The sequence below is a fragment of the Amblyomma americanum genome, chromosome 10 (assembly GCF_052857255.1).
Source record: "Amblyomma americanum isolate KBUSLIRL-KWMA chromosome 10, ASM5285725v1, whole genome shotgun sequence".
NCBI classification, from domain to species: domain Eukaryota; kingdom Metazoa; phylum Arthropoda; class Arachnida; order Ixodida; family Ixodidae; genus Amblyomma; species Amblyomma americanum.
The window spans coordinates 6,402,618-6,427,723 of record NC_135506.1 but is presented as its reverse complement, the minus strand read 5'-3'; the positions used below and the strand labels follow the sequence as shown (position 1 = coordinate 6,427,723).

Genomic DNA, 25,106 nt, shown 5'->3' with positions numbered 1-25,106 from the left:
ACCGGAAGTCGAAATTTAAAAACATCTCTCGGTATTTTTGTTTTATTCAATTCCAAGTTCTTGTGAACTCTGAAGCGCTGGCAGACGACGGACGAAAGGAGGACGTGACACACACTGCGCTGATGTCAAACCAACAAGCCCAGCACCACACCCTGCTCCTTGTTCTTGTCTCCTAATTTTTTTCTCTTTAATTAATGTTTGACTTTTTACACTAAGCACATTCATTAGCTTGCAACCGGTTAGTCGCCCTCCTCACTGAACCTTGGCCAATCGGCCCTCGTGGATGTGTGCCACATGTCTGAGGCAACAACAAAAACGAGGTAGAAGAAGACTTTCAGTTGGCAACTGCGCGACTTTCTGCTGTACCAGCGCCTCCTCGCTGGTTGTACAGAGCCGGCCAAAATTGTGCTTTATGGCGAGTGTTCGAATTAAAAAAAAACTATACAGTAAGATGTCATATCCCGCGCTCCTCCTTCCCTATGAGGAGGAAAACGGAAGGCAATTATCGGAATCGCGAGTTTCTCGCGTCGGACCGTGGCGTGACTGCAGTGGTGTGGAACGTATTGATTGGTAAGCTGTCTCTCCTCTCTAGCACATATGGTAAATATATGAATTCTTCACCTTCTCATGTGAACCCTGATTCGGGACCATATGTAAGGTATCTAGATGTTGTTATTGATGTTACAACCGACAGCTTTAGTTATTGTATATATATATATATATATATATATATATATATATATATATATATATATATATATATATATATATATATATATATATATATATATATATATATATATATATATACTTTTTACACGTACCTTCAGCTAACGCACACGCACGCGCGCACACACACACACACGCACGCACGCACACAGCTATCAAAGATCTCGAGCTTTTTTTTTTTTTTTTGGAGAGAGAGACAGAAGGATAGAGATGTCGTTTGAGCGACTTCCCAAGTCGCAGCCTCTGGTCGTGATACGGTCGCACGTAGCGCGAAACTCTATTTTTAGGCTCTCTTTTCTCCGGCCTAAAAGATATATCCGGAACCGAAACTGTTCGAATTCACCGCATCGATGCGCAAAAAGCAGCTGTGAAGATTAGAGCCCAAATGAAGGCAATAGTAGCCAATCCAAAGCCAAATGGGCGCGCGGTAACATGTGTTCCGCCTGATACTTCGTTCATGCTTCTGCGTTGTCTATGCAACTTAGTGCTCTTCCGTGTTGCTAACAGCATTCCGAGAGCATTCTGCCATGCCTTCTGCAGCAACCAAAAAGTAAGTTTCGTGCAGCTAAGCAACAGCTTGCTGAACGAACCCTTCGAAACACGCATGATAGCAGCACGAAGACATTTTACTACTATGCACAACTACCCGTTGTAAATATGCTGCGGTGTAACTTACGTGAAATGACATTTTTTAGGCTGTCGTGTTGTGTAGTAGACGAATGGCGCGCTGTGTATGCTGCAGTTTCAGTGTGTGCGCCTACGGATGCTTAGCGGTAATCTCGAACGGTTTGCGATCCTTGACGTCTGAGGTGGTTGTGGTTTCATGTTGCAACATTCACCTCTTTAATTTGTTTGTATTGTGCCCAGCACTGTATTTGCTGTGGGCGCTCGGATTGCGGCAGTTGTTATGGGCCTGGTGCGCAGTGAAATGCTGCTTTATTTTTTTTCTTGTTTGCACAATGCTAAAACAAACCGAGGAGCTTACGAAAACGCCCGTACCAGAGTTTCCGTCCCTTTGCTGTTGGTGCTTGTGAACATCTTGCACAGTGCGTTCATATATTATTGGTCTCATTGCAGCAGCGTTTTTACAGTATTTGACGCTCGCACTCTGTTTTCTGTTCCTACCCGCCGCGACGACATTATCAACGGCTGTAGACCCCAAGGTCGCGGGCTCGATCCCGGCCGTGGCAGCTAAATTTCGATGGAAGCGAAATACAAAAACTCCTATGTGCTGTGTGGTGTCAGCTCTCTGTAAAGAATTCCAGGTGGTCTAAATTAATCCGGAGCTTTTCACTGCGGCATCCCTCATAGCCTGAGTAAATTCGGTACGTTAAAAGCTCAGAATCCGCAATTGACAATCATTTCTGTTACTGTTTCTACATTAGATACCAAGTTCCCGACGGCTTCTGTGCTGTGACAAATGGCGTCGCACTCCCAGCAGAGGAAGTGTCTGCTGATGAGCATCGGGTGTGGCTTATTCAAACACCCAATGATGTAAGTGCATAAATATTAGAGCGTCTAAAGTGAGCTGTTCCTCTGCACATATTTGTTAAAGGGAGTTGAGAGGCAACTTTTTAAGGTGGCTGTTGGTAGAGAAGCAGTGTGTGAACAGTTTAAACTGCAGCGTTGTGAATGGCTTTTTTAAATTTTTGCATGTAGGCCTTCGCTCAGGAAGTTTTCTTTTGCTTTTGCAAACTGATTGTTAACATTGACTTGGGTAGAATTGGCGGTCATCAGTGGTTGTGTAATGCAGCACTGGTAATTGGACATAGCATATAGGATAGACTGTAAATGCTGACTGCAAATGATGAAGTCTTTATTGAAACTTTGTTTGTGATGGCAAATGTTACTGGCTTGCATAACCTGGCAGTTTAGCATGTAGGTGTAAGCATCGTTTATGCTGTACATTTGAAGCATCGGGAATTGGAAATAAGCTTATTGAACAGATCGTGTTGCTTGCAATTCTAGTTTAATTAATATTTTTGTTTGGGAAAGTTGGTTCATTTCTAATAAGGTACATACTTGCATGAAGAAGACAGGACTCTGTACATGTCATATGTGTTTCTTAATTGTGTCCTGTCTCTCTTCACGCAAGTACGTACCTTATTAGAAATTCCAGTTTGAATGGATGTTATATAAAGCTAATTATAATGAGCAGTTTGTGAAAAATTGGTTTTCACTGTATAATTCTTTGTGTTATTATTTTGTGGTCCTTGTATAGCCAATGAAGTGCCTATGCTTACAACATAGGTAAACACTGTTTCCCTATGATCTCTCTATTCAGGTGAACATCTCAAACTTGGATGGAGTGAAGATTTCACTCAGAGGGGGTGACAGAACTTCAGTACAAATTGGAGAGGACACATATGAATTTTTAAAAAGGGAAAATCACAGCGTAAGTCACTGCAACTTCTTTTGCCGAAATATAGGATCCATGAAATCTAGTTATTTTTTTACATGCCCAGGAGACCCAGAAGTTGAGCATCTCGGTGCAAGATGAGACAAGTGAGCAGATAACGCTCGGTAAGATTAAGCTGCCTAAATTCCACTATTGCTGCTTGTTTTTCACATTTTATTTCCGTTAATTATGAGAAACTTTAAAGCATAGACGTGAAATTCAGCCCTCATGGCTGCATTTGAAACCTACCCTTTCGGGCTCTGCACCGGAACAGTGTAGCCCGTGAGCTGCCTGAACAGATCGAAACATTAACCCTGTTTTGATTGCTTTTCATTAAAATGTTCACACGTGCTAAGACCTGGTCACTAATGTATCATGCAAGCTAATAAATTGGCAAGAATTACATCTTTATGTTCTGCTATCACGTGTTTACATGTGAAGCACTTAATTAGTATACAATAGTTGAATACAACTCAAGAACAAAGTGGCAAATGCCCCTCAAAGGAAGCTTTCCAGCCAATGGCGTCGACCGATTTTCATGACGCGGTGGTTAATCCGATTAAGCCGCAGTTCGTCCGTCCTAATTCATCTGCCTCTTCCTGTGTTTTTACGCTAGCAGGTCCAAGGGGATCAGTGAAAGGAAGAAGGGGAGAACAGGTCGACGGCATTGGCTCAAGGGGCTCCTTTGGAGGGCATTTGCCACTTTGTTCTTGAGCTGTCTCCAACTGTAGTTGCACGTCTATTACTTGTGTGAAGATCAGGACCCCATGAATAAGTGTTCTTTTTTTGCCATTTTTGCAGTTGGAGGCACATTTGCTGGCATGGCCACACTGATGAAGGAGATGACATGTCTGAAAGATTTGCCGGCTCCAAGCTCTCCAAAAAAACTGCAGCTTGATTATTCAGCGCATGAATCAGCCCGACAGCGTTTTGTGCCATTTGGCTCAGGTTAGGGATGGACTTGTGCTATAAGCATGTATGCAGGAGTCGAGGGTCATTGGCCCACCTGTGCGCTGTGTAAACTTAAACCAGAAGCTTGGGTGAGTTGCTAATCCATTCAGCAAAAACAGCGCAAATTCAGATTTGGATGAAGCACGAGCGCTTGTGCTTGTGTGTCTTCCTTCGTCCCACACACTGGTTTATTAGAGCCATGGACAACCTTCACTATGAGTGAAGTAAACCATTTTCATAGAAGAGTGATTGGGATTCAAAAGTTTTGTTACAGATAATATTGGCAAAAGCAGTGGGGCCTTAACAGTTTTATTCACGTTCTAAATGTACCCATCACGTAAGTATTTAAAACAGACATTATATCTATTTCTTTTTTTTATTTCTTGTGGGAATTCATAAGGTGTTGATTGTGCTTTCTCTGCTATACTCATTATCTCATTAAAGACAGTTTTTGTTTTAAAGGGGTTTGGTTGTATATGCTGCGAGAGTATAGAGAAGATGTGCTAGCAGGAAAATTGGCCCATTGATGGAATCCGCATGGCAGATGTTTCTTGAGGAGGACATTTTGTTCAATGCACAACTCGTTATGAAAATTAAGAGAGCATTTGCATTCTCTGGCTTAGTTTCAGGTGGTTTGTGTGAGGCACAAAATGGCATTAAAAGATGATCATTTGCTTATTAAGTACCAACTGGTTGTATGTGCTGAAAATGTGCTTTGAACTAACAGTGTTTATTCTTTTTCTTTAATTTCAGAGGATGTGATGACCATGAGTAAAAAGCACAAGGACAGGACTGATAAGGATGGTGAGATGACCATGAGTAAAAAGCACAAGGACAGGACTGATAAGGATGGTGATATGACCATGAGTAAAAAGCGCAAGGACAAAACTGAGAAAGACCACAAGGCCAAGCGGTCAAAAAGATGACCCGCTTTTGTACAGTTTGTTTATTGAATGTGGTGAAAAGAAATGGCATCCTGTGTTCGTCGTGAACAAAACTGATGTACCGAAGTTTACGCTCAATCATGCCAATTAAACTAACATCAGCATTTCACGTTGCTGTTGTTGCAACACCTGTTTAAGCATGACTTGCCATGGTGGCTCAATGGCTATGTCATTTGGCTGCTGTGATTGAGACCGCGGGATTGCATTCTGTCGCAGTGGCTGCATCTTGATGCAGGCAAAGCACAAAATTGGCCTTGTGGCGTGTGATGCTAGCGTGCAGTAATGAGCCTCTGGTAGTTGAAATTTTCCTGGAGGTATCCACTACAGCAGCTCTTCACCGCATTCTTCAACGCTTTCCTCATGGTGCTTTTCCAGTGTCCACCGTGAGTGAGACGGTTTTAGTGCACCTTTCTTTTCTTTATAACCGTTAAGCTCATTTTATTATTAGTTTGGCACTTGTGCCATTTTTATCACTCTGTGCTCTGGCAATTTAAACCTGTGGGCATGTCTGTCTTATCGGCATCATACCTTTTCAGCTTACATCTACAAACTCCACAAGCGGTGTAAGTTGGCGATGGATGGCGCCGCATTTAGTTTTGCAGTATGCCATAGTGTGCAAGTGTCTTAGGTGTTTTGAACCAAATATCTTTAGCTGATACTCAATTTTAAAATTGGGAAAACAGCTGTTTTGTGGCTGAGGATTTGTTATGGACTGTGCGACTCGTGAAGAATGGGTGCACGGTAAGAGTATGCATGACTGCTGTGTCTCGTGCTGAGCACTCTTGTTTTAGCCCCTTCTAATCCTTTCCCACAATTTAAAAAGTGTTCACCGTAAGTGAAACAGTCATTGTGCCTTACATTTCCTCATCACCTCCCCAACCTGTCACCCTGGGTTGTCAGCTGGTGCGCTTGACTGAGGTAAAACTCAAAAGGCACACCTTACCGTGTCGAGTGAATGTGGGCCATCGGTGACGCATAGATGTCACGCACTATATCAAAAGCTACCAATGCACTTTCCAATTTGTTATGACATCAGTTATAGTTATATATATATATATATATATATATATATATATATATATATATATATATATATATATATATATATATATATATATATATATATATATATATATATATATATATATATATATATATATATATATATATATATATATATATATATATATATATATATATATAGCCCAAGAAGTAAATCTTTCACTATTTAAGTAATTTTATAACTGCTGCAAAGTGGTGAATCTTGGCTCGGGACTGAAGATTGCAGTGCTCTACGTTTAAAGGACTATAGACACCTAATTTTATTGCACGTTTTCTTCTGTTAAACTATGCGTTGACAATAAGAATACGTGGATTACCAGGTGGTATTTGCCTACAACCGCTAAATAAGTTGTACTAATTAACTTTCTTCTCTTATGCTGTTTCGGTTTCATCGACCGAACAATGACTGTGACGTCACGTTGATGTTTTGGTCACGTGAGCCACTAGAACAACTAATTTAATCGCTGCTATGTAGTTTTAATTCACTACGGCATTTAATCCATCCTCTTCCAAGACCTGGAATGACAAAAATGCCCGTTCAGCATTTATATAGTCGATTTTTTATGCCTCATGTGACCTAAACACCAACTACGCGTCACAATCTTCGTTCAATTGATGAAACCGAAAGTGAAACAGCGTGAAGAAGAAATTCAATTATAATTTATCTAGTGGTCATACACGACTACCATAGGGTGCTCCATGTACATATACGAATGTCTAACGGATAGTTTGAAAGAAGTATACACGCAAGCAAAAATTTGGTGTACATATTCCTTTACTAGTATGGCCAGTTCTCTGACGGCTGTCTTAAGACTCCTTGGTGTTTTAATTTTTTTTGGCTTCAAGATAATTTCTTCTGAAGCGATAGCGACGGTGAGCGTCAAGGTAATGTCGGAGAGTGTGGTTTTAGTTTAGACTATGGAGACCTCATAAAATGAGACCAAAGTGCCAACTGCTGTCCACTAGGGAGATTTTTTCCTGCCTGCTGTCAGTGTACTAATTTTTTGTGCTGCCTAGGATGTAATAGGAATGTTTGCAGTACTATGGCCTTTATTAGCCACTTGTCAACATTATATTGCCAAGAACTGGTCTCACCGTGTCGACAGAGACAGCTGTTTTGCCTGGAAAAAAATCCTTCCCCCCACATGACAATGCAGTGGAGCCGAACAGGTGATGAAATGTGGCAATGTTATCAAGCTTATTTTCTCAATATAGGCAATTGGATTCAATCAACGTGATTAAGTATGTCTGGGTGCTCATACTGAGCAAACAACTTTGTGCTAAAGCTGATGGCTAAAAGAGAGTCACAAGTGCAGAGGCATGTCATTTGATTTTTTGCTCGTATACAAGACTGCTTCAGAGCTCCTAAGACTGCACCTAGGTCTAATATATTGATGCCAGCTTGTTTTCTGGTCTCTCTTTTCTTCCTAGGTTAGTGCATCGAGAGGGTATTTTACTGCTCTTCTGTGTTTGATGGATATCTGTATGTGTCTTTCAACATTAAGGAACTGTTTCGTGCACTGACATGCGAGCCTTGGTTGGTGAAGGCTTGCTTTTGGAGCTAAAAACATTACTAAGGTACAACATTTTTGTGCATAATCTTTAAATTGCTTTAATTAAAATTTTTAATACACCAGATACAGTAGCCAGTTTTTTCTTTCTTGATACTCGGACATCTTTTGAAGTACTGCTAAACTTTTGTACCTTGCAGTATTTCCTGTGAATTAAAATCCCGTATTTACTCTTTCATTTTCTATCATTAAGAATAAAATTCATGCTAGTAGATGTGTATCTACTTTGTAGTGTATTTAGATAAAGTATATAGAGAAAAAATAGCTTTTCCAGCATGTCCAAGAAATAACTGCTTTCCAAGAGGCAAGAAACATTTTGTTGTAGCTCAAAGTATTGGTCAGGCAGATTCATGCTAGTAGATGTGTATCTACTTTGTAGTGTATTTAGATAAAGTATATAGAGAAAAAATAGCTTTTCCAGCATGTCCAAGAAATAGCTGCTTTCCAAGAGGCAAGAAACATTTTGTTGTAGCTCAAAGTATTGGTCAGGCAGAGCACCTTAATTAGTTCTGCGGCCTTGAGCCATGCGTGCCCAATAAAGATTTTTGAATTAAATTAAATTGTAAATTAAAGCACTGAAACTCTCAGGTGCATTATAAACAAAACAAGAACCTTTTTGTATGTTTCCGAAGTTTATAAATGTTCTGTTTTTCGTGTTGTAAGCTTAATGTTATAATATTCCCTATAATTTTCTCCAAATTTTGTACTGACATATAAGATTTTACATTGCTGCTCAACATTTCTGTTTGAAATGCAGCTGTCAACTAGTATATTCATTTCGCTTCATTTTGATGTGCTGAATGCTAATGTAACATGATTTTTTCAGTCAACCCAGGTGATAATCTGTTAATGGGAATCTGCTGGTATTTAATAGTCCTGTATGGTACCAAAGGGAAGCCTTCTAGTTTGCTGCTGGTTGAAGTGCTCCCATAGGGTGCTAGCTGGTTTTGTGCCGGGGTCTACTGGTCCCAGAAGGAAACACCCTTCTGCTTTTCTTTTGATGTATCAGCTGGTTCTGGGTTGAGCTTTTCTGGTCCCTGCTTGGAGATTCTGGTTCTGAAGTGGGATTTGCTGGCTTCTGAGAACTTTTTTGTTATTGAATTGGCAGCTTGCTCCATTGTTTGTGTGGTAATGGTATTCTTCAATTGACAAAATATTTTGCCATATCTCTTGAATTTTTTCTGCTATAAATTGCATAAATAGTGCAGAAATTGAATGAGAAAACTTTGTTTTTGAACTGTTCCCTACTAACACCTGTGGGATGCCCTTAATAAGGGATAAGCATGAGCTCTTTTTGCAACTTTTTAAAAAGGCTAGAAAACGAAGGATGTTATTAAAAATAAAAATTGGAGGGAACACTTAAGCTCTACCTTAAAGGTATGATGCGGCTGCGTGATTGGTTAATTCCCATATATGCTGAAGGTCATTCTCTACTTGACATTCATAGATCCCTGTGAGCCTCGTACCCTTTCTGAGGCAGTGATGCAGCGGTTAAGTGATGTGCCACTGCCCTGCGATGGCAGGTGCTCCCAGCAGTGGGCTTTGTACTGTCCAGATTGCTTTTCCGAGCGGCCAAACATTGATTTAACTGCCACCTGCCATGGTGGGCAGTTTGCTCGCTATCCGGTGGGTAGGTTGTGATGATGCCGCAAGGTTATGTGACTTAGGTGGCCCATTCACCTCCTAGGTTGCTCTCTGGACATCACCTCCCAGAGTCATGCTTGCTTTTTCGCTCACAATGCCGACACCATATTTTCTGGACAATGGGCCCTTTAACACTATTGCATTAATAAAATGTGCGTACAAAAGTGCACCTTTTTTCCCACAGTAAGGAAGGAGTTAAAGAACTCCAGGTGGTCGGAACTATCCCACAACTCTCTACTACGGCGCCTGTATCTTTCTTCTTTCTTTTGCTACTAGCTCCTTCATTCCTTTTGAACGTGGCGGCACATGAGGCGTCCACGGAGTTGCCCAGACGGTTGCTTGTACACCAACTACCTACATCGCTGCTCCCCATCGAAACACACCATTATTATGCAAACATACCGTTATTGGAAATGGGTGATGCTCCATCACAGCAGCATTCCCTATTCAGGTTGTGTCGACTTTCATTTTGATCCTTTTTGCAGTGTCTCACTTCTTAATGTGCACCTCAACAGCGATGGCGGTAGTGAAAGAAGAGAGGTGCTGTAGTGGAGAGCTTTGGAATAGTTTCGACCCCCACTCCACCGTAGTATGTGCCATCATTATTTGAGGCCAAACAACCAACCATTTCGACCATCTGAGGATCTTTGTGCACTGACGTCGCACAGCACACTGGCGCCTATGTGTTTCGCCTGCATCAACACCATGTAGTGGACAGCAAATGTATCAGACAACACAAATACGTCCTCAGGACATCCTGAGGATTTATTTTTGAGGACACTGGGTTGTCCTGAGGATGTCCTCTACTGCTCCTCAACAAGCCCTCACTTAGTCCTGTTGTTCCGCCTCAGTATGTCCTCAGGACACCCTCAGATTTCCTCTGAAGGACCTTCTTAGTCTGTTTTCAGGACGCCGGATGACGATTTAACCCAGAGAACGCGGGTCATTATTTGCTAAATTATTGTAGGCAGTGTACACAGGGTTGTGAAGCAGCTTTCTTTTTTTGCTTCTTTTATCTTGCAGTTTTGCAAACAAATTTTGCAAAAGTTTCGCCATGCTCAACCTTGGTTCATTTACCGTATTTGTTGGTACATACAGGTTGTTCTTTGTGCAATATTTTCATATAACAACAACTACAACTCTCTTATAAGGAGTTACGATTAGAAAAAGTGATGCCGACTACAACTCTCTCAGGAGTTGAATTCTGCCACTTCAGTGCAAAAGCCACTTGGACGAATGGCCTCAAAATCTAAGTAGTCCAACCCCATCAGAAGCATGCAGTACATAACAGGTTTAAAAGCCAAAATATCTTAAGACATCTCCACAAAGCATATATTTTCTTTAGTCACAATGGTTTCCTTCATTATATCGCTACAGTGAACAAATATCTTTTAATAAACCTGTAGTTTTGAATTAATGTAAGCCGAGTGCGAGGGATAAAGGTGGTTTTATCTCAGTTTAATGCCACAATATTGTCCTACGATTGGATGTGTGAGGAATTTTTGTCATCGAGTCGTCCAGCGAAGTACGAATTACTGAGGACGTTTGGTCATGACGCACTCAAAAAGTACTCAATGTCCTGCTCGGGATGAGGACGTCGTCAGGACGTTTGGTGTCTCCGAAACTGTTTGCGAATACCTGATATTGCCTTATTCCATGTTCACTCATCCTCCATCGCCATTCTCAATGCACTAAGTGTGCAGTTTACAAGAACTTCGTGCTTGGTGACTCATTCTTTGAAGGTAGCGCTGTTAGTTTGCTGTGTCGTCCTCTCGCCATGTGGGCTTCCTACTAGCGCTATCTTCACGTTCAAGGGATTGCTAGCAATAGTTTTTACTGTTGGTTCAAATTAGCTGCAGTGTACTGGAATACTTAAATAAGTGAGCGAACTTAGGCGCACCGCTTGCGCTGAATGAAGAACTCGAATCTCGCGCGCCTCGTCGCTCCCCTACCCCAGCTCGTGGTCAGTTTACATGGAGGAAAAAAAGCCTAGGAGGGAGCGCGACGCCAATTAAGCGGCCAGCCTTCTCAAGCCAAGCGCTCATGAAGCGCTCCCTCCCCCGTTTTTTTCACTCTCCCAGTCAGTCCTTAGTATTTTCTTAGTATTTCGGTGTTGGTATGTTTTAGTGCGCCCGTCTGCGCGGCCCGTGACGCGGGCATCTACAGTAGGTCGATCTACGGTCAGTCTGCCGCCCTAGTCCGCGCATGCGCGCGCCCAGCGGCGCTAGATATCACCGCACGCTATCACGTGGCGTGGCACTTGAGAATTAATTTTTGAGGACAGTGCATTGTAAGCAACTCTATGTGGCGTGGTCACGGGGGGAGGGGGGACCGACTCTCTTCTTTTTAATGCATTTTTACTTTTTACGACTAGGCTTCAACGCTCGCCGGATGCTTTCTCCTCAGTTTTTTTTCCTCCATGTCAATTTACGTAAACTGCGGTCAAGTTTCATCAGTGAAAAGATACATTAACAAAAATTCATTGGTATAAAAGTCGGAGAGATAACTAAAGAAGTGAGAGAAGAAAAAAACTGTTTTCGGAAGACAATGCTCACCGACTGCCTTGCTAAGTGTTCCAAACTTTTCTTTTCTATCAATTATTACATTTTGACTTAATCATTATTATTTAATCTCTCTCTTTATTATTATTCTTATAATTTTGAAATCATAACTCTCATCCCTTTTCTGTTCATGAGGAAGAATTCACCGGTGTTACAGTGCACTAGAATATATTCTAGTTCACTGTACCGGTGTTGCGCTCTCACGTGCTTTTCCTTTTTATTAACTGCGTTCAGGTGAATAGCCACAGGATTCTTGGCCGACCCCCAGTGTGGGTATGTGCCATCTTTTGATAGGCTAACAACAACAGCAATGGAGACATGAGCAACACAAGGCAGCAGCTTTTATTTGCCCCTTCCAGATGGCGACTCCAACCGTAAGCACCAGAAAGTGGCTGCTGGAGCTAATCATTTATATTTATTAATTTATACTGTTTAAAGCTTTAACGAATGAATGTGTCTGTGTTTTTGCTGCTAATAAAATTAAATATTCACGATTGGCGGCAGTTAGCGGAGTGCTTTCAGCCTTATCAGTTTGCAACCATGTGTAGCCTTGAACCGGCCCTTTGTTTCAGCGGCTCGTGCGTTTCGTAAACGTTGGAAAACGCTGGGGTGGGTTGCAGCGTCCGCCATCCAAATTAACTGCGAAAAGCGGATAAATCGGGTACGCTGCTCTTGCAAAGAGATAGGCTATTGTTTAGAGTAAGAGCGTGAAGCCACAATAATGTCCGTGGACGCGTTTCCTCTTTTCCCCGTAGCCCTCCAGGCCGAGTTGGACGACATGGACGCCGGGCCAATTCTTCGAGACATCATGCTCGGTCACTTCATGGGTGACGGAGACGGCAGCATCTTTTCCGACGTCGCAGTCAGCGAACCGACCGCGTCCTCCGGTTCCTGCGACGACGGTGCGCGAGCTGTCCTGTCGCTGCCACCGGTCACTCGGCAGCAGGCGGTGTCGACGCGGTCGAAGTCTGGTCGCCAATCTAGGCCTAACGACGCCGTGCTCGCTGGTAAGTCTCGCTCTCGTGTCAAAGGCGAGTCCCTTTCCAGCTCTGACGAAGTTCACGTAGATGACGATGAAGACCCCGGCTCGCCGGGTGAGTTGGAAGAGGACTTCCTAGAAGCGTTCAAGACCCGCGGAAGCTGCATGAGCAAGAACGCCATTGCAGCGCGGGAGAACAGAATTAAGAAAAAGCTTTATGTGAAAAAGCTCGAACGCAGCGTCCGCGCCCTGTCGACGGAGAATGCGACGCTCAAGCAGCGTTCTGTTGAAATGAGCAGGGAGATCGAAGAGCTGAGCGACGAAGTGCAGTACTTGAGAAGTGTGCTCTGCAATGTCGACGAAATTTCGACGTTGGTTCACAACATTCGTTCGGTTAGGCCTAGTTTGGCGACCTCGCTCTCGGACGGGCTCTTGGAGGGCGTCCCCGCTAAGCGCCGGAAGATTGAAGCAGATCACGACTACATTTCCACCGGCGGCAAGCGGAGGCCGCCCGTTGAGAAGGCGGGGGGTGTGTGCATCCACGTCGCCAATGGAGCAGTGTCGTTGGAATTCTGTCACCGCTGCGCTGGGAAGGCGAAGAGTCTTCACGAGGAAAAGCAGTGCCGTGTGGTGAGCACCGTGGGATGAACCGGTACCGGGCGTCTCGCATGACCTTGACAAGTGTGAACTCCAGACGATGGTCGGTACAGCGTGTCCATTATGCCCGTGTAGTTAAGGACTTGAGCGAGAACTCGTGCCTGTGCCACCGATGTGAGCGTTGGACAGACGTCCTTTTTGCTTTTCACGGATTTTCTCGTTTCAGGTGACCGTCTCGGGCGAGAAACGATGTCCAGGTTGCGGCGGAGATAGCTGTGACCGTGTTCTGCACGACGACCAGTTGGCATCGTCATGGTCACACTCAGCTGCACGCCATCAGTGATGGTTGGTATCCATTACGCACCCCAGCTGTACTGACACAACACTTAGCAGAACATCGGTCAGGTCGCAGTCATTTGACTAGTGTTCGTGTTCTTGTGCACACCAACTGTATTAGTTGTATGTATGCTAACTGCGGTAGTGTCAGTTACACATATCTGTTAAGTAATGAGCATATAGCCAGGGCAACACAACACTGTCGCGCTGGGTTTGAAGAACCAGTTATTGGAGAAGCTTTTTGCTTTATAGCGTCCACTGCTGTCTTGGTGCTGACCTGGGGATCACTACCCGCAAGTAAGGATGGTAGGTCTGGTAAACCACAAAATTTCTCTAGTGTTTTCATGACTCCTTGAAAATTTGCATTGTTTTTCTTTGTAATGGTAACTCATTGCTAGTCTAGGTAGGATTTAAATTTCATCCTTTTTGTTGTTTCTGCCAGCTTTTCTGTAAACATGCATTGTATGCATATGCAGTGAATCATCGTGGCAAGTCTCAAAGCATTGTAAATAGCTATTGTGTAATGGATGCATTGTTGCAATTGCATGTGAGAATTGTAAATATTGAATGATTGGTACGGTTGAGTGTTGAATAAATGCTTTTGACCTGCAACGTTGTTTCATGTGTGTAGCCTTTGCTCGTGCTTCCTGGGGTGCCATTAAGTAAAAAATTGAGCCACACTAGGCTTGTGCTAAGGAATAACCTTTGCCCCAGTTGCTATAGTAAAAAAAAAGGTAACAGGAGCCTCTAAATAAAATTCTTCGTAAGGTATGTTTGGAAATGTTAAAGCAGGTGCTTTAAGGCAAGAAACTGGTGCTCTAATATTGGAAATCTACTTGGTTTACTTGGTATCAAATATCCTTTCACAAACTCATAATTATAGAGATGGAGGTGAAGCCTCAGTTTTCCTGCAGCTGTACTGTCTGCTTCTGTTTCTCCTGCAGCTGATGTTGCCAGGGGTCTTGTGTGCTGGGGGACCACTGCGCACCAGATGCATTACTGGAATGCACAAACCAAACAAAAAATTGCTCTTTCATATGTCCTGCCAGGGGCTTCATTTTCTGTCGTGCCGGCGCTGTGCTCCTTGGGCGATGCCTTTTTACAGATGGCGCTGCAACAAGGCAGCCTTTTAGCACCCGTAATGTTGCAAAGGGTTTTCATGACCAGAAAAAGTATTGAAGCATTCTGCTTTAACTGATGCCAGCATTGTTAGTGTAGTGCTATAATTTTCTTCAACCACGTCCCTCGTAGCATGAGCCGCTTTGGGATGTTAAACCCCCCATTAACCATAAAAATTTTCTTAAACCACAAGTGTCTTATAAGCATGCTGTGGGATTGACTAAAGTCGTGCTTAAACTAAATTTTGCTGAATCTCGTAATTTGTGCTGTTACTGGCTGTGAAGTGGTTTATGTGGAAATCAAGGTTAAAGCCAGTAGAATGAGATTTAGCAAGAATTTGCGCCAATGTTTTTTTCTTGTAGTTTTCGTGGAGAATGAAATTTGAAATTACTGGATGTTGGTTTAACCGTATTTGTGACTGCTGTTGGTCGGCAGTAAGGGAGTCGCCTGTTCACCTGACTTTAAGGCAGAGGGGTACAGATATGTTCAAATCTAATATAAAGTGGATGATGTTCCCCATCAAAAGTGTCTAATAAAGAGAGCATGGTAGGTACATGTTCATTAAATTTTGTCAATTTTTGTGGAAACTGCACTGTTTGACAATGTTTCATGAAGCAGCTTCATTGGTTAGCAGGTGCAAGTACTGTAATAGTGTGGTCAAATATAACCAGAACTGTTTAAAATACTTTATTTACAGTGTTAAAAATCTGGAGGGCTTGGAATAGGAAAGATTAAATTTTCCATTTTATTTGCATACTGTTCTGGCCTGAAGGTGGTAAAAGGTTCAAAAATGCAGTTGAGTGCAAAGAGTGGAGTGTGATTATAAGAATGCTATATCTGCAGCATTTTTAAGTGTGCTGTTTGAGATGGTAGTGGCAAGGGGATTTTATTAAATGTTGGCAAAAGGGTTGATGGTATGGCACTGGCACTTTTAAATTGTAGCCAAGGCATGGTGGCTTTTAGGAGGTGCTGCAGTTGGTTAGCTTAAAATGGGGTTGCAGCAATTTTGTGAAATGACTGGCAGTGGTGGTGGCACAGGAAGAGATCGATAAGTTTTTTCATAGATCCGACTCTTGTGAGGATAGTAATTGTAATAAACAGCGTGTTTTTTTTTTTTTTGTAAATTCAAGTGATGGGTTTGGCAAATGTCTCTAATGGCATGGGAGTGCTTAGATTTTGGATGGAGCAAGGTTTAATAAAGTGAGCTAGTCACCGGTGAAAGGTTGCATCTTGAATAGCCAAGCATGTGGTTAGCTAGAGTTTGAAATGCATTGTGAGACTTGTTGGTGACTTGAAGACAAAGATATATGAGTAGACAGACAGATAGTGGGACAAATCGTGGTAGGCTAGCTCCGGAAGTGCACTTTATAAACCAGCGCACGCGCTTGTCGCAAATGGAGCCTGATCACCGCCCTCTAGCTCGGCTCCATATCCAACACACTGCTCTCATGGAAGATAGGTTTCGTATGAACTGAAAATAAATATTGGTTTTTGAGGATACCGCCACGGTGGCTTGCTGGTTAGGGCACTCGGCTACTGATCCGGAGTACCCGAGTTCGAACTCTGCCGTGGCGGGCCTAGTTTGCCTAGAAAAGTGCATTCTCTCGCAACATTCCTATTTGATTGCTTCTGCCTTAAGGGAATGAAAAGTGAAACTCAAGCTTTATAATGATCATGTGGATTAGTGATGCTGCAGTAAATATCGGTTATTAGCAAAGAGCCTATGCTGAAGTAGGTCAGTAATGTGGAAGAGCAAGGGCTAAGTGAGGATCTGTATGGGAATTCATTTGTGACAGAACATGAGCTAGAAAAGCAGTTGATAGAATGTGATGGGTTCGGTTTGAAGGAAAGCATTCATAAAGACTCGTGTGCATCAAGGCTAACTGTACTGACTCTTCAGGATATTAAACCATGTGAAGCAGTATCAAAAGAGGCTTTACTGAAACTTAAAAAATGTGCCAGAAGACAAATCCTGAACTGTTCCCAAAAGGCCTTCAGTGAATAGCGAAGTTCCATGCACAATTTCCTAAAACGTACTAGCATGGATTAAGTTTGTGAGGGCTGAGACATTAGTGCCATCCAAAACAATTGCAAGAAGTTTATACCTCGCCCACCTTCCTGCACTCCACCCTAACTTTACCACATCAGAGTCCCGCATCTGTGGTAAAATTCAACCCCCCCCCCCCTCCCCCCGTCTCTATATGTAACGCCTCCGTTCATGTCTTTTATGCCTTTTACGCGAATTTGGAACATTGTCTCCTCTTGCCCCCTCATTGTTCAATCTCCCCCCAATTTCTTCATCCCTATACGTACAGAGTCGATCACAGTTGCCTAGAGCGCTCAATTGGTTTGCTGCAGAGCAAATGAAGTGACATTTATCGCTGCTGCTTTGCTAGTGGTAAGGCGCAGGTGTTTGCACGGTTCACGTGTCTATTCTGGTATTCTCCAGCGCAAGCATTATAAGCGAAAGTCAATACCTGCTTAGGAATTTCGCTTTGACTCCTCCGGTCCGCACCTCTCAAGCGGTCTGGACAAGTCTGATCGACTCTGTACTGCCTATGCTCCTGGCATGCCTGGCTGGCATCGGCCAATGGAACGATCAGCTGGCGCTGACTGAAAAGCCACAGACTTGCACAGCCTTGGTATTGCACAGAAAAATAGTGATTTTCTCTCTCTCTTAGTCTTGATTCTGAGAACTTTCGTGTGTGTGTCGATCTCGCAATGCAAGGGATATGCCTTGCACATATGTAAAAACTTGTGCTAACATGCATTTGGCAAACTTCTTTGAAGCTTGATGAAGCCACGAATGATCACCACTTGGGTTGGACAGCTAAATCGTAAGTACTCTCAACGGTTTGTATAAAAGTATTCCGGTTATAACGAAATACTGCTTATATCGTGATTTCGCATACTGTGTTTGGCACAACGTTGCCACCGCCGTTAATATTCAGGTAGGTCGTAAGGTGGTTTTTAACGTTCAAATCTCAATCGAATGGGCAGCAGCTTGCGTGAGATGGTCAATTCCATGACAACGGGCTCGCATGCACCTGCAACGCACATAGGACACTAGCGGGTCGTTTGGAAGACGAAGAGAAAAAAATGACGTGTTGCCCGGCGGAGGTACAACTTAATTTGCAGAAAACAAAAGGTCTTCAGAAGTGGGCCCCTACTTGTCCACGGGCCTGGGTTTCACGGAGAGCTTTGCCCACTAGCCATACTTGGCCAGACAGTTGAGCAGCTCGCAGAGCGGCCTGCCATATGGAGGGGGTATAGGTTGCATCGATTGGGGGCAATCCCACAGACAGTGCAGGTAGTGTATGAGGGTGGTCTCGACTTCAATGACAGCGGCGATTGCATACACCCGCCAGACCACGCCGAACAATCTAACCGATCAACCTTCGAGCGCAAAAAAAAAAATAAGAACAAAAGTGAAACCGGTACGACTTTGCGCGACTTGACTACCAATCCAGAACGATCCAATCCAGCAGTTCACGCCCATCTGCTTACGCGCTGCTGGAAGCCGTTGAGTGTCTTGTAATCATTCGAGTTGTTTCTGTGGTTGTCATGGTTCAAGACGGAAACTAACCGACATGGCAAGGCGTTCGGGAGGTGGCAAAGCCCGCTCTGGTGGGGCTAAGCCATCTCTGGCTCAGGTGACGAGCTTTTCCTCAAGATTTCGTGTCTGTTGCGCAGCGCTTTTCAGTTGCTCGTGTCTTGCAATTTTATGTCTCAAACGACTGCGCTTGCGAGCGAGAATGCACTGTATATGTATTTATGGTCACTCTGTGCTAACATGAAACGGTCCCTATGGTGAAAATGCCGGTACACACGCAGAAAACGCTACGGTTGTACCCTCTTTGAGCGGTCATATCGGTTGTTGCGAGCGAAACGTCCGTTCAATTTATTTTGCCTTCTTACTGGCGAGCCTGGAGTGGGTCACCTGATCATGACTGTTGTCAAAAATACATCACCCTAGTAATGATTTGTATTTGTTCAGTATCTTTCTGCGAGCCAGCCGAAGCGCCGGGCCAGATTAGTAAACTCACGATCGGTCGAAGTAGCACGATTTCCAATCAGCATTTCTGGTAATAAGGAGTTCTTTAGCGATGCGACCACGTCAAAGATGCTGTCGCTGCTTGGCGACGGCTAGCGTTGACGAAGAGTTAAATGTATTGGTTTAGTGCTTATTTGTTATCAGCGGTACCGTTAGCTTTCGATTAGGTGCCGGGGTGCAGCTCAACGAGTTTTGTTTTGGGGCAGCTGTTTCGACCTACCGATGGTTTCGAAATGTACCTCTTTCTTTTTTTCATATGCTGGGTACAATTTACTTTGAATATGGTAGCATTCTTTAAAACAGTGCCACTGTTTTGTTTGATTTGGTGGTATTGTAGATCAGTGAGGAAAGCATACAAATAGGGGGCATCTCTTGTTCTTTAAGGAGTGTTGTGGAGCAGGAGCATAAATGGTCCATAAACCCCGCTGTGAAATTGGACTTCATTAATAGATATTCAGAAATATTAGTTGTGCAAACAGAACCAAAAGCAAAGCTTTGTTACGAGTGTAAATCTCGTGTCGAGGGCAATCCGCCATACCGTCTTCTGTTTATGAGTTAGGATCACTTTGCAGCGAGCAAGCAAATTGTTTTAGCTTTGTATGTTGTTTATAAGAAACAATGCTGAGGGCATCATAAAGGCAGAACCTTTGTGTCTTAGATAAGGTTTTGATAGAATGCAAAGCTCAAAAAACGAGCAAAAAGCAAAAAAAAACAACCTTGCCCACTGCTGCCACACATAGCTAGTTGCTTCTGTCCATAAATTATTGCTCTTGATGTCAGGAATTCAATTGCTTTTGCTTGAAAGAGAGTGTAAAGTGGCATAGAGAACAAATTGAACTTGGCCTATACTGACAGATTACTGCTTTTTTAATGACAAAGAGGCCGTTTTCACTTAAAACGGGGGTTTCTGTAAGCTAGAAAGGGTCAAAAAATGGAATACAGGTGTTGCCATCACCGGTCGTTTCCACAAGCAAACTGTAGTGATGCCAAAGCAGTTTTTTGGCACAAATCCTTGAGGCCAGGCTGAATTATCATTCACTTCCAAATGGTGATTACTGAAAACTTGTTAGTCTTGACATTACAAGTTTCAGGTGAGGGGTGGAGAGAAAAAAGTTCAGTTTTAATCCAATTTTGTCATCAATAAATGAGTCTTTTGCCAGGTATATACCATTGGGTGAATTTCCCCTTATTTATGGAATTTGAGGGGTGAAAGCTGGTGAAAAAGCAATTTTTACAATCGAAATTTGCCTAACTTTTTCCAAATTGACAGAGTTTTCAAGTTGCTGCCAGGAAAAGAGGCCTGGAAGAGCAAATTTTGGTTCTAACTGAGGGAATTTTCAGTTACGGCATGGAACATTGCTACCTTTTGCTGGCACGAGCATCACCATAGCCGTGAAGAACCACAAAAATGATCTTTACTGAGAATAGTTTGATGGAGTTTCCTTAGTGTCCCTTTAATTCAGTTCATTTAATTGTGGGTTGCCTGGTCAAATGTGGCTGCTTTCGGTGCCAAAGTGAACGGAGAGAACTTTGTGGGCCTGTACTACTTTGGACTGCACAAAAGAAATAAATTGCTCAAGAGTTGAGTTTATAGTCCAGCTTTAATCAGTCATTATCGTTTTTTCTTCTTCACTGTTTTATGTATATCCGTGCTGCAGATGGGACTGTTTGAAATGCCCGATTTGGATGCTATTGGTAATGATGATGGCAGTGATGAGGATGTGGATGAAGGAGACCTGGAAGCTGAGTTGTCTGCTCTGCTTTCTGGTCGTGTGCAACAGAAGCCAAAGAAGCCAAAGCCTAAGCCAGGTTTGTGCTCTGGTGTGATAGCTGCTTTAGTGTTTTCATAAAAATGTACCAGCTGCCGCAGTGGCTCAATGGTTATGGTGCTCAGCCGCTGACCCGAAAGATGTGGGTTTTATCCCGGCCGCAACGGTCGCATTTCGGTGGAGGCGAAATGCTAGAGACCCATGTACTATGCGATGTCAGTGCACATTAAAGATTATGGAAATGTACTGCGCAAATAAAGAAGAGGACACAAGGAAGACACATTTTGCCAATTTATTTCCTTAGTGTGAAATAAAGTTCAGGGCAGCAAGTTTTAAAAAAGGAGTCTAGTTTGTAAGTTCTGTGGTTATGACCCTAGGAAACAGACTGCAGCATGCGATAGTGACACTTTGTGCAATTTTCGCAGCCACCTTAGTGCACATTAATAAACTAAAGTATAAATATTTCCTTGGCTGCATGATTTCCACGATATTAAAGTGTAGCCGTGACCTTCATAAGCATGCAGCAGTGGAGATTTGTACAGATCACATGTTATGACGGCTGGTGTTAGAAAGTTTGGTTTGCTAACTTGATCTATGAAAAAAAAGCCTTGTCATCAAATTTTGCCGATTTATTTCCTCAGTGTGAAATAAAGTTCAGGGCAGCAAGTTTTAAAAGGAGCTAGTTTCTAAGTTCTGTGGTTATGACATTAGGAAACAGACTGCAGCATGCGATAGTGACACTTCGTGCTCTTTTCGCAGCCTCAGACCTGGCGTCAATTCAAATGATGGCTGCAGCTGCCTTGAAAGATGTGGGCTCTGGTGATGAGAGTGATGATGCCAACCTTTCCGATGACCCAGAACTTATGGTATGCACTTTTCTTTGATTGCGAGTTGCTTTTACCTGGTTTGAGTGGCTGAATGTACGCATGCTTTACATTCATATGTGTAGCCAAGGCAAGTATCTTGCAATTGTGGCACTCTGTGAGGAGCCAAGTTCATTTTACGAAACTAACTGTTAAGTCTTTTGTGGTTGTTGAGGTGAGACGAACTTCATAGCTATTCCGGGCTCACTGTATTATGCTATGGCTAAAAGAAAGCCAGCTCACAAAGCACTGTTCTATTTTATAGATAACTGTAGAAAACGTGTAGTAGTACTACTCATGAAAGTAATTAGTCACAGGAAAAAATAAGTGGTCCAGTGTTTCCAGTGTAAGTAGCAGGGAAAGATAGTTTTTGCATTGTTGCTGATTTTCAGGTTAAAGATCTTGAATACTGAAGCTAAATTTCTCCGCCGAGTTTGGATGTCCACCCTGAGAGAGGAAGTTACTATGCCTTTCCTTTCCTTATAACTAATTATTATTATTACACAAATTCTTTGGTATTATGAAGTTAGGAAATGAACATAATAAATACGTTGTTTTCTTTTAATCCTGGCCACTGTGGAAAATGAAGGTTCAAGCGCAGATGGCACGCTCAGTGATGACATGATCGACAGTTCTGACGGCTGAATCTGGAATTTTCATGATCTTTATGTTAGCTCACTAAGAGCTGAATGGCACTTGCTGCAGTGGCTCTGATGTTCAGCTGCTGAGCCTAAAGTTGCTGAGTCAGTCCTGGCCATGGCAGCTGCATTTAGATGGCGGCGAATTGCAAAAATACCCATGCACGTGTTAACAAACCCCCATATGGTCAAAAACTAAACTGGAGCTCTCCTGCACTAGGGCGTCCCCCATAGCCGGTGTATAGCTTTGGAACATTGAACACCGCATAGCACATACCATACCAAAAAAAAGAGTGCAAGCTTGTTCTGACATGATATGTGCCCAGAACTTGGGAGGATCCACATGGTGTGAAACTGTATTTTGTACAGTTTTCAAGAACATTATTGAAATAAATTTTCAACAAGCCTTAACAGCTTAGAAGAAAGCACCACTTTCTGGGTGATACTACAAGGAGAAACCAGTAATAGCAGTGATGTAAGCAGTTGCTTATAGAAAAAGGTGTGTTTGTATTTGCATTAATTCTAGCAAAACTTGATACAAATCGTTGCGCATTTTTCGAACATTTACCTCATGGGAAAGCTTTTTTGCTTGGTTGCCCTTGTGAATCTCATTTGTTAGTTTGTGTGGCAGCTTGAGTCAATTTACTGCTGTCCATTGCATAGGTATCGTGACGTTGCATTTTTGTGTTCAAGGGAGAGCTGGCTGCTCTTCATCCTCATCAAGAAGAGGAGCCAGCGCCTGAGCCACCACCGAGAGTGGCACCCAAACCACCAGGCGCTGTGCAGGTGCTTCCAACAAGGTAACACACACGTGGCTCAATTCATACATCTCTTGTGCTCGCCTGCTCAAAGCTGAATTGAGAAGCGCATGATAAAAGCCTCCTGCAGGCTGAGTTGACTTTTGTTGGGTGGGCGTACATTTTGCCACGAACTCGGCTTTTACCTGCCGCAGTGGCTGTAGGTCTCGGATTCAGTCCTGGCCAAGGCAGCTGCATTCCGGTTGAGGCGTAACACGAAGTGCGCCTCAGTGCTGTCCAGTGTCAGCACACGTTAAAAAACCCCAGGTGGCCTAAATTATGTTCAGAGCCCTCAACTGCGGCACCCCTCATAGCCCATTTGTCGCTTCAGGATGTTGAACCCCACTTACCACAAGCTCTACGTTCTACACAGCACTGTACTTGTTGGCTGACTCTGAACGGGCCCACAAGTGTCAAGCCTGTGCTGCAGACATGGTGCTATCCTCTCGCTGTATTGTCATCACTCATTATGGACCCTTTTCCTTCACCTTTCTAACCACCTCTCGTGCATCAAATATAGTTTGCCGTAATAATCTTCCTCTCTCCAATCTTTCTGCCTTCTGTATGATGAAGTTCTCCCCTTCTCTCGTTGAACACGTAGAAAAGACAGCTTAGGTTCCAGTTCAGATTTTTATTATTATGCTTGTCTGTTGTGTGTTTGCTCATTGAGGTTTGAAGTAGAATATATCCAGCAGCAAAAGGCGCACTCCTCTGTCATCTCGTTATGTGCAGCTTTGTCAGCTTTGACAACCGGGGCAGTGAGTACTAAGAATAACGCCGTTCCGACATCCTAGTCAAAATCAAGAGAAAGAAATGGGCTTGAGCTGGGCATATAATGTGAAGGTAAGTTAACCGCTGGTCGTTAAGTGTAATGGAGTGGATTCCAAGAGAAGGCACGCGTAGCAGCAGGCAGTGGGAAGTTAGTTGGGCGGATGAGATCGAGAGTTGACGGGGGTGCGGTCGCCGCAGCTGGCAAAGGACAGGATTAAATGTGCAGACATGAAAGAGACCTTTGCCCTACAGTGGGCACAGTCAGGCTGATGATGATGATGATGAGCGTCATTTTATTGGTGGTTACTTTTATGTATTGCAAACTGTCTTCAGTGATGAAGTCATGCCTTTTCTTGTGATAGCAAGCATCACACGTTTTTTATTACAGCTGGCAGTTCTGATCACAAAGTGACCACTCTTACTGAAAATGGAGCTCTCATAATCTAGAAAAGAGAAAAAAAAAACGAAATACATGTGCCACCATCACCGGTCGATTTCAACTGTAAAGTGCGCGTGTTGACACAGAATTTTGTGTGTGGATCTCAGACGCGACATTACACCGCCACTCACTTAAAAACAATGGCAAACCATCCTTTTTGGTAAAGATGTCACGACTTTGAATAGTCTGGCGAGATCCTTAAATTCAATTTTGTCGGTGATAAATGTGCTTTTTGCTGCCGGAAAAAAAATAACATAGCCATAGAGAGTGTGAGATTTTTTAGTTGGAACAATAATTGGATGGAGTTGTGTTCTGGGTCCTTTAGTAATCTAACCCAAACGATTATATATGGCAAATGGTATCTGGAAATGTAAAAAATTAGCTTGTTTTGCACTAGTGGCGTTTTGTAAATTAAACAAAAAATAACTAAAGAAGTCATTGATAAGAATTCATAGAAATGCCTTGATTTTTGCAGGGGCCTTTGTTGTTTCTTGCAGCTGTGGTTAGGCCAATACATGACATCGTTCACTGGGTAACATAATTAAGGAACTGTGAATTTTTTTTTCTCACTGAGACAAGCATAGAGCATTTTGAGAATAAGTCAGCTTGTTGAGCTCAAAATGCATTTTACCCAGTCGCTGGGGCCTGTCATAAATGTGTGATTTCTCTGCGAGGGCTTTGCACAAATTGAAACTGTGCCCTTTCTAGTTTAGTGATGAGGTTGTCTGTCACGCTTCAGTATATTCAGAGTTGTTGGTTTGGCTTGTAGGTAGCGGGTCAGACACGTTGGGTGCAAGGAAGGCCATCTCTTGGATCAGTGTGTGTTTGTACATTTTCTTTCTTGTGTCTTTGTAGTTAATGCTACGGTTGTTGATGTACGCTTT

At 43.1% G+C, this 25,106-nt stretch overlaps 3 protein-coding genes across 6 annotated transcripts in view; all 3 read left to right on the top strand.

Annotated features, from left to right (window-relative positions):
- The first annotated feature begins 1,128 nt into the window (after positions 1 to 1,128).
- On the top strand, positions 1,129 to 5,159 carry LOC144106580 (uncharacterized). Its single transcript, XM_077639427.1, has 6 exons — positions 1,129 to 1,279; positions 2,115 to 2,223; positions 3,014 to 3,124; positions 3,195 to 3,252; positions 3,929 to 4,075; positions 4,832 to 5,159. Exons 1-6 carry the CDS (start codon positions 1,257 to 1,259, stop codon positions 5,002 to 5,004), a joined length of 621 nt encoding a protein of 206 aa, XP_077495553.1. The 5' UTR covers positions 1,129 to 1,256; the 3' UTR covers positions 5,005 to 5,159.
- Positions 5,160 to 12,408: 7,249 nt separating this feature from the next.
- On the top strand, positions 12,409 to 14,384 carry LOC144107144 (uncharacterized). The gene is made up of 3 exons (XM_077640131.1): positions 12,409 to 12,521; positions 12,616 to 13,781; positions 14,025 to 14,384. The coding sequence occupies exon 2, from the start codon at positions 12,639 to 12,641 to the stop codon at positions 13,485 to 13,487; it is 849 nt and encodes a 282-aa protein (XP_077496257.1). The 5' UTR covers positions 12,409 to 12,521; positions 12,616 to 12,638; the 3' UTR covers positions 13,488 to 13,781; positions 14,025 to 14,384.
- A 3,985-nt stretch (positions 14,385 to 18,369) lies between these two features.
- l(2)gd1 (lethal (2) giant discs 1) overlaps positions 18,370 to 25,106 on the top strand; it is a 32,261-nt gene continuing 25,524 nt past the window's right edge. For 2 of the 4 annotated variants that reach the window (XM_077640130.1, XM_077640129.1), the window contains exons 1-4: positions 18,372 to 18,544; positions 20,604 to 20,754; positions 21,474 to 21,580; positions 22,909 to 23,015. In XM_077640130.1, coding sequence (XP_077496256.1) covers positions 18,482 to 18,544; positions 20,604 to 20,754; positions 21,474 to 21,580; positions 22,909 to 23,015 — 428 coding nt within the window. In that variant the 5' untranslated portion in view covers positions 18,372 to 18,481. Of the gene's footprint in view, positions 18,545 to 20,603; positions 20,755 to 21,473; positions 21,581 to 22,908; positions 23,016 to 25,106 lie in introns of all 4 variants that reach the window. The other 2 variants (XM_077640128.1, XM_077640127.1) reach the window with 2 other exon arrangements.